The 14,669-nt window shown below is 39.7% G+C and overlaps 1 protein-coding gene across 2 annotated transcripts in view; it reads left to right on the forward strand.

Annotated features, from left to right (window-relative positions):
* Nucleotides 1-14,669, forward strand: part of LOC108250354 (paired box protein Pax-7) — a 62,315-nt gene that overhangs the window by 28,090 nt on the left and 19,556 nt on the right. For both annotated transcript variants that reach the window (XM_017440199.3, XM_017440197.3), the window contains exons 6-7: nucleotides 3,769-3,928; nucleotides 8,127-8,314. In XM_017440199.3, the coding sequence (XP_017295688.1) occupies nucleotides 3,769-3,928; nucleotides 8,127-8,314 (348 nt within the window). The remainder of the gene's footprint in view (nucleotides 1-3,768; nucleotides 3,929-8,126; nucleotides 8,315-14,669) is intronic.

Here is a 14,669-nt window from a genome sequence, read left to right on the forward strand (position 1 = left end):
ATTATATATTGACATTGATCATCATTTAGCTAACATTATCAGCATGGAACACCATTACTCAACTTACACGGTTTGTTTGCAAAAAACTTTGCAAAGTTTTTTGCCTCTTATTGGCTCTGGCTAGTTTGCTGAACATATTTCTGATGCACCATGCAACAATGGGAAGCAGCAAGTCTCCCGATCCACCTTGTGTACGCACGCAGCGCTCATGGTGCGTTTAAAGACGGCTCGGAAAAACACATCCCCACATGTTAACAACGAATTAAACAATTGCAACGGCTGGAAAAAGTGCGGGGGATATAGGGCATACATAAGGGAAGTGGGGGACATGTCCCACACATACCCCGGTATGCCTTTGCTTGGGGGTGCTACGGGGGTGCTATGACTTTTCCAGGGGGGGCTATAGCACCCCCTAGCGCCCCCCTGGCGCCGCCAGTGCTTTCACTCCATCAAGGATGGTGAAAAATGGCAGGGCTAAGATACTGTGGGACTTCCAATTCCAGACTGACAAACAGGTGATGGCTAACCAACCGGACAGTGTAGTAGTCGACAAACTAAAGAAACAGGTAGTGGTGATAGATGTAGTAATCTGAAGCAACAATAACATCAGGAAGAAAGAACACAAGAAGCTCAGGAAGAGAGAAATACCATGAGGGGAAAGAGGAAATAGGAAAGTTGTGGAAAGTCAAGGAAACATGTTGGTTTATGTGTAAAATCATTTTAATCAGACCTACAAACTGACAAATTACCTTTCTATTTAATTTCATGGCAAAATCACATTAAAACAAAAAATAAGATAGTAAAAAATAATAAAGCAAACAAAATCAACCCCTTTAAATGGGCAAGAATTCTCTGTGAACTTTCTTCTGTTCAGTTCTTGCCCTCAAAGATGGTTCACTGTTGAAGAAAATATTTATACTTTTGCATATTTTAAAAGAGAACCACTTGTCTCAATATTTTATTTGAAGATCCTAGAGTTTTATTAATTAAATTTTAAATATGACAAAGTCTTGAAAACCAGCTTTTTCAGGCAAAGGTACCATTTGTGTGATCATGATTGAAAGGCTGAAAGTACAAACACATAATAAAAACAAGACTGTATATTTTAAAATAAAATTTAAAGCTTATTTATTTTCATGTATTCTGTACTACAAACTAGCAAATACATTTTGAAAGTATTAATGTATTAAAATATCTTGATCCTTAGGAATATGTGAATTTTATGTATAATTTTATAAATATAGTTTTTTTTAAAAAAAGTAAATCTTTTTGGGCAGTAAAACATACATGACTTGGTCGTCAGATTGCCAAATTTCTAGATTTCTCATCTTTATTTCTCATATACATTTTTCTAAGAATAAAACTGATCTACCTTCTCATTCTATAATATTGATAGAATGTTCACTTGTCTGCCTTCTGACTTGCTCCTGCAATAGCTGCAGGGTGGTTGGGGCAGGGGCATCAGAGACAAGACCAAGGTGACGTGACTCGTCAACAAACAAAAAACTGCCAGGGCACCATGGCCGAGTGCAGCATGTGTACAGCCCAGGGAGCATTGAGACTGGTGAGAGTTCTGGCAGACAACCTGGGGCATGTCCAGACAGATGTGGCAGAAGAGGCTTGATCTTTGTGAACACAAAGACAGGTGTGGGAGAGTCATCGTACTCTATCCTCTTAGACTCAAAGACAAGCATGGGAGAGCTGTTGTCCTCAACCGTCTCCCATGCTTGTCTTCAAGTCTAAGAGGATAGAGTTCGATGACAAGCATGGGAGAGGTGTTGCCCTCAACCCTCTCTGAAGCTGAAGGCGATGGAGTGACATCAGTGTTTGGTGGGACCTTCTTGGAGATTTGAGAGGCATTGTAGTCTGGCGGGACTCAGATGCAACTAGAGCACAGACAGTGGATTTGAATGCAGCTTTAGTATGGTGGAACATGGGGTCTCTCTCTGGTCGAGAACAAGATGATGGTGGCTTGACCCCCAGGGGAGATGACGTGGAACTTAGGAGATGGCTCGGATGAGTGGAGGTAGGCTTAACAGGCTTTACTTCGGCAACAATCTAGTTGTGGTTTTAAGTGGCTAGGCTCTGGAGGGGAGTAGTGCACTATGACCACAGCAATAGAAACTGATTGGTTGGTCAAGAAGCTTGGAACTAGACACTGGCTGTTTCTTGGTATCAAAATCAACCAGTCTTACTCTCAGATTACAAGACTGTTTAAATATAATTGAACCTGGGGGGCAATCTGATAATATTAATCACTTTTAAGAACATGACAGTGTGTGAGTATAATGTTTTTATTCTACCTGCAAGTGGTTATTATTCTGTAGAAAAAGTTGTGTTGAAATAGAGGACAAATTGACCCGGGAGCTGCAAGTATTAGAGATTTGCACAAATGTACATTCTCAGACGTTGTCAATTTGAATTCTAGAATTGCGGTGCTCAAGGTGGCTGCATGTAGGAGTAGCTCTGTTCCATTCATTCTGAGATATTGCTTTTGAAAACTTTGTTCCTGTTTTTTTTCTGGATGTAAATCACTTTTTTTGGATGATTATTTCCTCTGTGCAGCTGGAAGGATTTTTACTGAAGCCTTTTACTTTTGGACATTTTGTTATGATGCGTAACCATGACAACAAGATGGCTTTTTTTTCACAATCAGGAGGAGCTGATTAACATCTTTTACTCTTCAGTGTTGAACATGAAGAACCCTCAAGTCCAGTCATGGCCAGAACCAAGCAGACTGCCTGTAAATCCACCGGAGGTAAAGCTCCCAGGAAGCAGCTCACCACCAAAGCTGCCCTCTGGAGCGCCCGACTACCAGCCGAGTGAAGAAGCCTCACCTCTACAGGCCCGGTACCGTGGCTCTCAGGGAGATCCACCGATACCAGAAGTCTACAGAGCTGCTCATCCAGAAGCTGCCCTTCCAGCACGTGATCCGGGATATCGCCCAGGAGTTCTAGACCGACCTCCACTTACAGAGCTCAGCTGTCATGGCTCCGCACGAGGCCAGCGAGGCTCACCTGGTGGGGCTCTTTGAGGACACCAGGACCGAGGACAAATCGGGACAGACTGCTACAAGAGACCCTTTCTGCCCACAGCCATCAACTCTTTAATGAAACCAGGATTATGAGCTACAACAACATTTAATTTCCCTTTGGGATTAATAAAGTATTTTTGAACTGAATTTCCACACTATATGACCATGGGGACATAACTGAAAAGTGACAGAAAACAACATAAAGTGACAGATTGTGCTGCAAATAGTTTCAAATATTTTGAAACCAAATTGACCCGAAGTTACAAGGGCTTCTCTACCTCTCCCTATCTCTCTCTCTTTTAAGAGCTTCAGGAGAGTTAATATAAGATAAAGTAATATGCAGTGTGATTTCATAAACAAAGTATCTTCTTAACCCGAGAGACACTTACTGGAAGCAATAAACCATTTTGTAAATTTGTAATGACCTGACATAGTATCAGTCAACCAGGATAACACAGGCACTTGCTCTATAAAAATCAACCTACTTTCTCTAATTCACAATAAACGTTATCTTTTGTTTGACTATAACAAACATTAAGCCCACACAGACAGGTGAAAACATTTTTGTAGCTTCACCTTCACCAGCTGACAATTTTAAGAACTTTAAAACAGATCAGTGTGAAATTATTAGGTAATATTAAAACTATCCGAGGAAGACAACCCCACCATCTTTGTTTCTGAACAAAGTGCCCCCTATGGCATAATCATATTTCTGTTTTTTGCTTTATTTTAAGGTATGGTTTAGCAATCGAAGAGCCAGATGGAGAAAACAAGCGGGAGCGAGTCAGCTCGCAGCCCTAAACCACCTTCTGCCCAGTGGATTTCCTCCCACAGGGGTTCCAGCACTTTCAACATACCAGCTTTCAGAGATGAGCTACCAGACTCTGTCTCAAGGTAGAGCACATTGTTTTCATCACATATAACACCTGAAGAGGAAAGGCTTTTCTTATCCTCCAAATCAGCAGGGATTCACCAGCATGTGGTCCTAATATGCTAACACAGGGTTGATATACTTTACTGAAAATGAAAAGAACACAAGTCTTACACGATAGAACAATCCCACAGTTATCAGAATAATTCACTGATCTCAGGTTGGTCAGTCTAACACTGATTCTGTACATTTAAACACACAGCTGCAGTGATTTACAGCAGTTTTACCGAGTGCACACCCACACAAAGTTTAATGTGGGCACATCCAAAAATTATTTACTGTCCATTTTATCACATGACATTATTCATTAATGTCATGCAAATGCTGTTTGCTACAAATAACAAATAATTAATAACTAGTAAAATTTCATTTTGCATTTTGAAAAAAAAAGAAACTGTAAATGCTGACTGCCAAATGACGGCTGAAACTTCATGAAGTTGGGTAAAAGTAGGAAAATGCAACCTAGGAGCTTAAAAAGCCAACTAGGTAGAAGCTAAGAGCTAGCTAGAAGCTAAAAACAATAGACTCTTGTATAAACACTAGGTAGACACTAGCTAAAAGCTAACAGTAGCCAAAGGTTAGCTGAAAGCTAAAAGTTGCAAAAATTTAGCTGTAAGATAAATGTAGCACAAGGCTAGCTAAAGGCTAAAAACTGAAATGACCAAACACCAGCTAAAAGTAGGGAAAGGCTAAATAAAATCTAGAAGTAGCAAAATGTTAGTTAGAAGGTAAAAGTAGCTAAAGTCTTACAGAAAGCAAAGTGTAGCTAAATGTTGGCTAAGTAACAAAATGCTAGATGGAAGTTACAAGTAGCTAAAAACTAACTAAAAGCTAAAACTAGCTAAAGGCTAGATAAAAGATAAAGGTAGCAAGACAGCAGTTTAATCAGCACAATCCTAGCTAAAAGTGTTTTAGCTACCTGCACATCACAAGTAGTGTTTTGCTACTTTTAGCTACAGTAGAAGCTTAAATTAGCTAAAAGTAGCAAGAGGCCAGCTAAAAGTAGCATAACCGTAGCTAAAAGTTAAAAGTAGAAAAACGTTAACTTAAAGCTAAAATTAGCAAAAGAAGCCAAAAAAGAAAAAGGGGTCCCACTGGGTCCCTGCAGCTTGCTTACCGGGCAAACAGGTCAGGGGATGATACAGTCAACATCTGCCACATCTTGATGCTGCAGGGATTTATGCCAGAATCCTGATTGTGGATTTTAGCTTGGCATTCAACACCATCCTCACAGAATTTCTGACAGACATGTACAGCAGGTGAGGCTGGGCAAAATATCATCAAGCACCTGGACCATCAATACTGGTGCCCCACAGGGGTGCGCCCTGTCCCCACTGGTATTTTTCCTTTACACAAATGACTACACCTCGAGTAATCCATTTGTCAAACTCCTCAAGTTGGCAGATGACACAATGGTCATCATCATCATCTAGAAGAGATGGAACAGTTGGCCCACAGGAGGAATCCGTCACCTTAGTTCCCCATCACCATCTATGACAGGACTGTGTCTATGATGGATACATTCAGGTTCCTGGTTACCACCCAGGACCTGAAATAGTCAGCCAACATAGACACAGTCATCAGAAAAGTCCAGCAGAGGGGGCACTTCTTGCAGTAGCTCAAGAAGTTCGTCCTGCCAAAGAAGCTACTGCTAAATTTCTACCCTGCCATCATCCAGTCTGACTTCTGCCAGTCCATCACAGTTTGGTTTGGCTGAACAACCAAAACAGACTGCAAATGACAAAGGAGCTAAAGATTTCTGTATGTAAAAACAAAAACATACCCATTATGCAGTAATTAAACATTCACTTAAGCAAATAATAATGTATCTGTATCTGTAGGCTACAAACCTTAACTTACAGGTCATAATGGTCTATGTTTACTTTTCTCTTATGTACTGTCTCCTTATGTCTGGTTATGCCCACTCATATTTACACATGTCTGTTTTTCTCCATACATATGTTCAGTGAAGTGAAGTGAAATTTATTTATATAGCACTCTTCAGCAGCAAGGCGATCCAAAGTGCTTTACAACACAGAAACAACAACAGAATCAAATACAGATAAAAACATCAAAACCAAATATAGAAATACAGAAAGAAGTATAATCTAAATGAAATATAAGATCATCTAAATAAAGTCATGAAACTAAACATATCTAAACATGAGCTAAGATGATCAAAATAGTAGCTAAGATAATCTGAATGAAATCATGATAAAAAACAACAACAGAATCAGATACAGAAATAAAAACATCAATCAGGTAATTTTAGTCAATGGTGAATAAACTTTCCTCTAAGAGGAGGCATTTGAAATACAGACAGAAATACAAAAATAAAAGTATAACTATAATAAATAACAGGTCTTTAATATGAAATGTTGAAGTCGGTCAGTGATGTGTAAGCTAATAGACCGTTTGGACATGAATGAACTTTCCTCTAAGAGGAAACCTTTTAAAAATATCAAGACTATAATCAAAAGCAATTCTAGCTAACAGAACAGTTGATAAAATGATTCTAATATTGATGACAAGTCTTTAGTATACTAGGTACAGAGCCGTTCAGTGATCAATAAATCAATGGGAATATTTTAAAGTCTATTATTTAACTTGGATCAAAACTTTCATCTAAGAGGAAATATTAAAGTTGATACAGTGATAACAGGTCTTTTAGACCATTTAGATATGAATAAGTTTTCCTCTTAGAGAAGCATTAATAATCTTCTAGTATTTTTGTAATCTTGCAATATGTTCATGTGCAATAAGTGCTTAGAAAATCCAGAGCAAGTGAGTCTGGAGTCTTATTGCATACTTGTCCAAATAAACCTGACTGATCCTGAAATAGAGCAAATAGATGAAACAGATTTCAAAGAGAATAATGTGTTGGAAGGAAGTGAAGAAAAACTGATGAAATTCTATGGGAAAAATATTGTAAATAATAATCTAAATATTCTGAAAAGTATAAATTACAAAAACCAAAAGTATAATACCCTTCTCCTCGATGAGCTGAATACTATATGATATATAAATGGCTATGATAGTACAAATTATGCAGAAGTAGCTAGATTGTGAATTGCGTACAGAAAAATAAAAATGATGAAAACAAATGTGTGCATTCACATAGTAAAAAAGACAGAAACCAGTGAAGACCCTCGTCACATAGGGTGATAAATCTTGCTACTTTCTCCATGACCTATACCACCTATAACAATGAGGCTATATCGGGCTCAACTCTGAAATGATTCCCTCAGATGGCGACAGGATGCAAGAGTGAGCTAGAAGATTATGCTATGCTACTATAATTCTACATTTACTATTGTGTCAGTGTTAGGTTGCTTCAATGACATTATCATGATCTGCAGACATTTTAAAAATATTTCAAACTATTTAACCAAACAAACTGAATAAAGATCCTCCTTTACCAACCTAATTCTGACTCAGCTTCACTCTGCTGCAACAAGAGAAATGTCTTTCCCCAGCCTCACCTGCATGTCTTTAACCAAGGAAAGAAACTTTTAACGTTCATGCACATATCATTGAAATATAAAAATTGCCAGTGCCAGTGAGGAATCTTGCATAGAAACTACAGTGGATTCAATGGGCACAGGATTACTGTGTAAACATGCAACTTTTCCCCAATCATCACTGGAACATCTCTTATGTTTCCTTGAAACTGCAATATTAATTTTGGCATCTATCTATTGTTTTTCTAATTTTATGTCGTAGCTTTTATTTAGCTAATTTTAGTATTTGTTCTAATTTTTTTTTCAATTTTACCAAAATCAGTTTCAGCTTTTTCAGCAAGTTTCTGCAAAGTCATTCAGAATTCACACTGCATTTTCACAGAAAATGCATATTTCTTTAGTCATTTATCAACAGTTTTGGTTTTACAGTTGGACATTGGGGGCTGTAGCCTCAGATGTTGGCTGCCATAGAAAAGCTCTTGTGTAGGTGCCAAAATACAACTATCAGTCTAGAGTTTACCTAAGCTCAGTTAAAAAGGGGTTGAAATACCTTTGATAACTCCCTGAACTCATTTCCAACAACAAATATGGTGATGATAGTTTTTCCACTTGTTCTCTGCAATATACAAGTTATTTATTGATGCTTTTAGTGTAACATTTATTGTTTATATATGTACTATTGGTTTCATATCCTCGTCAGAAAATGGAGGGGCAGTTCATCGTCCACAGCCATTACCTCCATCTACAATTCACCAGAGTCCCGACAGCAGTTCTGCCTGTGGTCTTTCCTCAAACCGCCACGGATTCTCCAGCTACTCTGACACCTTCATGAACTCTGTTGCACTAACCAATCCTGTCAACCCTGTTAGCAGCGGACTCGCTTCACAGGTAAGACCTATTGGATGACTCATTCCGAGACACTGAACCTGTTTGTCCCGTAAAGAATCTTAAAGTAAGATGGTAGACTAAAACACTGGGTTCTTTTGATTTATTTGCTTTTTGATCAAAGCAAATATCAGCCAAAAATCAAAGCCTAGCATTCCTTGAGAGTATATTATATTATAAGTATATTATAATAAGTATATTATTAAATATATTATATATATAATAATATAGTATATTACAAAGTTTAGTGTAATATAAGCCTGGCGAGCCACCAGGCTTATAATACACTGGGGGAAACCCTACTACAAATATGGCTGCACGTATTCAGGAGGAAGAGCTGTTGTGTTCCTGGCTGTGATAGAGAGAGGACGTTTAAACTTAAAGCATTCAGTTTGACTTTCATTGATTTATTTGCTTTGAAAGAAATGTTGAGTATATAAATTACATTATTAGGATAGTTTACTGTACTGTATTATTAGTTGTGATTTACCCATCATAGGACCAACATTACTTCCCTCTGTGGTCTATAAACACTCCTCTTTACCGGCTGCAGCAGTAATCTCCTTGAGTCGTATGATTATCTTTGTCATTTCTCATAGAGGGATCATATAAATGCTGATCTGCTAGAGCACCAAAATCATCCATTTTAAATGGAGCATGGTGTGCGCGTTCTGTGCCAAGTTACAAAAATTGGGAGGTGCACTCAACGTGACACCATGTGAGGCCTTTGCGCAGGGGCTGGGACAGCCACAGGAATGAAGGAGCTCCACAATGCCTCCTTCGTGCACTGTAGGCGGGGCAGTCTCTTGCTGAAAGAGCTCTTCAGTGCCTTCAGAGTGCCCTTCAGGGGTCGGAGTCACCCATCAACATAGATGAGAGTTTGAACCTCACCCTTCTCTCTTCCACTACCCCTAATAAGTCCAGAGGACACCCCACGACAGAACAGACCTTCCTGTTGAGAGACTCAAAAGGTTTGTAAATGTTTTTAGGATTTCCCTCTGGACTCGAAAGGACCTGAGTCTTATAAGCACATAGAGTGTGATCTGGCCTTTTTCCATAAAGTGCAGCAATGTTGTGAGTCCAGTCCAGTTTGTTGTTCAGGTGAACCCACAGGTATGGTTTTGCATTGAGTCTCGAGAATCAATTGGAACTGGGCCTAACATTATGATTTTCCTGGAATCATTCAAATTTTTAAATTTTGATTCTTAGTATCGATAGCCAGAAGAAGAAGAAACCACAAAACAACAGTGAAGAAGAATCCACAGGAAGTATATGTGCAACTATGGACAGTGTGCAGGAGCAATTGAGAATCGTTCGGAACCTGAATTGAAACAAATTGGAATCAGCCTTCCTCGTCTTGATCTCGCCAAGCTAATTCCTCACCTGATCTGCAGTAAAAGCCGAGCTGGGGCAGGGAGTTGTGTGCTTGGAAGTGTGAATGGATGGGTTGGTGACATGAACGCAGGGGTAAATTGTCCAAGAGCGAGACCAAAACCAGACACAGAGACAAAAGCTGAAGGTAAGTGTATTTATTTACAGGTGACAATTATCTACAGTGCGTTCTTCGTGGAATGATCTGGAAAGCAAGAGGAACAGGGTGAGTCTCGGGTACCAATCCTACAATCAGCCGAGCACTGCAAGGTGGCTTAATTAATGTTCTTTTGCTCTTACAGGTCCAGGAGGTGTCCAGCGGCGTGGAGAAGATGACGGAGGTGTTTAGGTGATCCAGGAGTCGACAAGCCAGTAATCCTGTCCAGGTGAGTATCCAGATGTCCAAGGTAAGTATCCGTGAAGCTTGTAGTTCCGTAACGTGGCAAGAACCTAAGATCAAGGTGCACAGAGAACGTAGTCAACAAACAACCAATTTAGGTTAGAAACTGTGGCTGAGAATCTAACCCAGGAGGTTCGATGCTCCACCGAAGGTCTGGTCTCAGCTGGAGGCTTAAGTACTGACAGTCTTCATTATCCAGATCTGGATCACCTGTGAAACCAAGAGCTAGAGGAGCCGCCCCAAGGCGGGGCTAAAACTCCAGATCCCTACAGTTGGGCCAGTTAGCTGTGAAGTTGGGTCGGCTTTGAGTAGAGGAGTATAGAGAAGGGGTAAAGATGGGGAAGGGGAATGGCTGCGGCATAGAGCACTTGACTGGAGGAGGGGCGAAATCCTGATCAAATCTAGTGAAGATGTTCAGGTCGTTAACCTACTGCTGGTTAGGGTTGCCACCCATCCCGTGAAATATGGAATCGTCCTTTATTTGGCAATTAAATGTTGGTGATTTGTTCTGTATTTTCATAAATGTCCAATACACATGTCTGTCCCACACACATCAACACAAAAGTCTAACGATGAGCAATAATGAGCAATCTCCCCCAGCTCCGTTCCTCTGTGTACCTGGCTGTCGTCACATTTACCTAGAGACAGACACTGCACACCTGCGCTGCTCATCAAACCCGGGCCTTTTAAAAATGACCACCACACCTGATATTCCACTGCATCCTCAAAAGCAAAAACATTTGCTCAAGTACTGACGTGAGTGGGAAGAGGCACATCCTTGGCTGGACTGCATCAGTGGAGATGATTACAAGGCAAATTGTAAAATGTGCTGGCGAGTGTTTTCAGTGGTGCACGATGGTCTGTCTGCCATCAGACAGCATGAGTCAGGAGAGAAACACTGCAGACGTAAAACACAGAAGCATCAGTGTCACAGTTCTTCGTCCCCTAATCATGTGACACTGATACGGTACAGGACATTATGTTAGGACTGATTTACTGTTTGCTTATGTGACATGAGGGTGTGACCCTAAAGCCAACTGGTAGACCTCTCAAACAATGTTAGATAGTCTAGGGTCTCCCTATTAAAAGTACCCAGGTACGTCTGGCTTCAAATGACAAAGCAGAAAGTGTACAAAATATGTTTTATTTAAATTTTTCTATTTTACAACATTAAAAAATAGACTATTATTTAATTTTAAGACCAACTAAGAAACAGCAGCCAAAGGCAGAATTAGCTACAGTAATCTACGCAACAAGACAAGAAGCTGGAGAGGGGTCTAGCTGCAAATGATGGGTGAAAATCTCCAATGAAAATACATAATCTCCATCCTCAGAAGCAATTAATTAAATTCAATTTAATTCAGGTAAATTCAATTACTTTCCAACTATTAGATTAGTATTTGAAAATGAAATCCAGTACATAAACTAAACCCATCTACTCACACCACACACACTTACAATGAAGAATGGTCAAAAATTCCCATAATCACTCCTAAACCTTGTGGAAAGCCTTCCAGTTGAAGCTGTTATAGCTGGAAAAGGTGGGCCAACATCATATTAAATCCTATGGATTAAGAATGGGATGGCACTCAAGTTCATATGTGTCTGAAGGGAGGTGAGCAAATACTTTTGGCAATATAGTGTAGCACTGCTAGGCATCCCTACTGATAGTATGACAAAGACCTATATGCTGGTATAGACCGCAGTGACAGTGGTCCTTGAAATGTGCACATACTACACACTGCTGCCTTTCTATTTCTCTTGCTCTCTCCTCAGATGCCTTCCTCCTCTCCTTCTCGATGCTCATTGACAAACAGTAGTTGGTCAAAGACCACTGGCACCCTGATGGTTAACAGCACCAAAGGCAGTTGTTGTTAACCTGGGCCTTAACGGATCCAGTATGACTGTCGTAGTTGTGATTAATATATTTGTTTTGGCACAGGTTTTATGCTGGATGCCCTTCCTGATACAATCCATTCAATTTATCCAGGTTTGGGACCAGCACCAGAAGTACACAGAAAGTACCCCACCAATGGCTGGTTTAGAAACTCATCCATACAACATACTGAAATCCATTCTGATTAATAAAATCCTGACAAAATAAACATTTATATTGAGAAGGATTCAATAAACCTTTTGGCCAAAAAATCCCCCAAAACAAACAAACAAAAATATGCATCTTCAGCATTTTCCCAAGTACTGCTGTTTAATTATTTTTAATCAGCCAGCAGCTGAGCAGATACTTTTTTCTTTTATCCTGAGATGTTAAGGTAGTTCTACTGTTTGTATGGGGTCATGTCAATTCAGCAGAAGGTCCTTCATTCAAGATCTGGACAGATTGTGTTTAGACCACCAAAAAAGTGGATAAAAGTGGTTCAAACCATTGCTAATGGTGGACTGAGTAAAAATGTTTTCAGTACACATTAAAGGAGTTCAGTCCTGTATTTTAGCCACCTCACTGATCTGCAAGTAAAGATGAAACCTTTACCTCATCTGTGATTCTAACCAATCAGCACTCCTCATGAGGAAAGAAGAGCACATTTCCTGTTTTTTTCTTCCATTTCCTCCCTGGTTTTGATTTAGCTTGAAACGGTGCAGCTCTCAGGCTCCCTGTTTGATGTTGGGCTGTGAGATACAGAAAGCCAGAGTAAGGATAGAGTGGGCTTTGGTGTAGGGGGATCAGAGTTGCTTTGTCTCTTTGATCCGTACCCCCCAGGCCTGCCTGCTTGCCTCTCAGGCCTCTGCTCAGGATTCCTGACAACTGTCGGCCTGAGATAAGGAGGTGGAGTGTGGGGTGAGGGGGACCTCTATTCCAGCTTCGCCCCCCCCACATTCCCCACACATACACCACTGCTTAATAATGAGTTTTATAAAAAGGTTCAGAATTGTATAGAAGAAAAAGGAGCACAACTGGACAACCAAATCGAAATGAAAAAGAATTGAGAGCTTTTCTTTGTCCATCGTCTCCTGCAGACCCCCCATCCCCCACTCCCAGTTAACACATGGCTGTGTGCCCTGTTCTCCTCATCTCTTCTGTAACACTAAGACCTTTGACTGGGCAAGTTGTCAACATTTCAAACAAGACTAGCAAATATATTTACATAATTCCCCAAATGAAAAATAAAAGCTTGGAGGGGGTTGACGTTTATTAGAAATAAACTGGCTTCAGCAGAGCAACAACACAAGCATTCATAAGAAAGAAAAAAAGTAATAATTAGGTTTTTAAGCATTCTTTTGTTCAGGTATTTTCCCATAATTACAGTCATTTCAGAGCAGCACATTTATAAAGTCAAGTTCTGAATTATTTGAAATTAAAAGTGTGTTTTTGAAGTTCCTTGCCTTAAACAAAACATTGAGTTCTTTAATTTTAGAATAATGCTTAAAATAAACAAACAAACAAAAAACAAACAAACATAAAAACGGGGTAATTTCTACAGCTGCCTTACCAGAAAAACATTGATATAGGATAATACAGTTATGAAAATACAGTAATTTTTCAAAATTGAAATACTGTTTTTAGCTTTAATTTTATTTTCTTGTGGTTTTTGTTTTATTTTTAAATGTTGCTGTTGAATGAAGGACACATAATAATAAAAAAATACCATATAAATAGTAAAAACTATTAATACAAGCATTAGTCTTGGAATGACAAAAACAGTTTATTCACTGATTTGTTACAACAAATTAAATTCCTGCATATTTACCTGCTGTTTATTGTAATAAATAGATTATTACTAGAGATGCAGTGATTCTGGTTTTGAGAGTCTTGCACAGCTCTGACCTGCAGATCTTTTTTTTTTTAACGTGTCCTGTCTGGGTGTGTGGCACTCAGAATTGTCGTCTGAATGTCAAGATAAGACCCAACAGATTTGCTATCACAAGCGGAACATTTCAGCTTACGCCATGATGTTCCCCATGGTATATGAAACTTTATTTAAAAAATGGCTTTGGGTTTATTTCAATTGTAGAAAGTATCTGGTGGTCAAACTCACTATGCGATTAATGCCTGGATGACATGAAAACTGGTTGGCATGAAGCCAGTTCAAAACTCTACCTCTAACTGCTTTGGGGACATACATCTTGCCTGGAGGTCCTCCGCCAGGATCCGGATCCGTCTGTTGGGCTTTGGCGATCTCACTTTTGATGGCCCAGGTGAGGGCGCAGACGAACATGATAGATGGAATGATAGGTTCCTCCTTGTTAGAGGGTTCAGAGCTGGACCAAAGTCTGGACAGGGCGTCAGGTTTGACGTTCTTAGAACCGGGTCTGTAAGTGATTGAAAAGTTAAATCGGCCAAAAAATAGTGACCACCTTGCCTGACGAGGGCTGAGCCTTTTGGCATTTTCCTGGCAGCTCCCAGCACTTTGTCTTCAGTTTTGGACAGTGAAAGTTAAAGCAGTCGCTCTGTCCAGCTTTATTTTTGTCATTGGATTAACAGCCTGGCAGCTGAAGGAGGAACAGCTTGTCCTGCTCGCTCTCGTCCTTACTGATAACTGATAACTTTGCCTGTGAATTATTTTTAAAGTCACAGTTTTTATAATTATATTTACATTATCGACATCATTACTGGATTACTCCAAACCTAAG

The sequence above is a fragment of the Kryptolebias marmoratus genome, linkage group LG8 (assembly GCF_001649575.2).
Source record: "Kryptolebias marmoratus isolate JLee-2015 linkage group LG8, ASM164957v2, whole genome shotgun sequence".
Taxonomy (NCBI): Eukaryota; Metazoa; Chordata; class Actinopteri; order Cyprinodontiformes; family Rivulidae; genus Kryptolebias; species Kryptolebias marmoratus.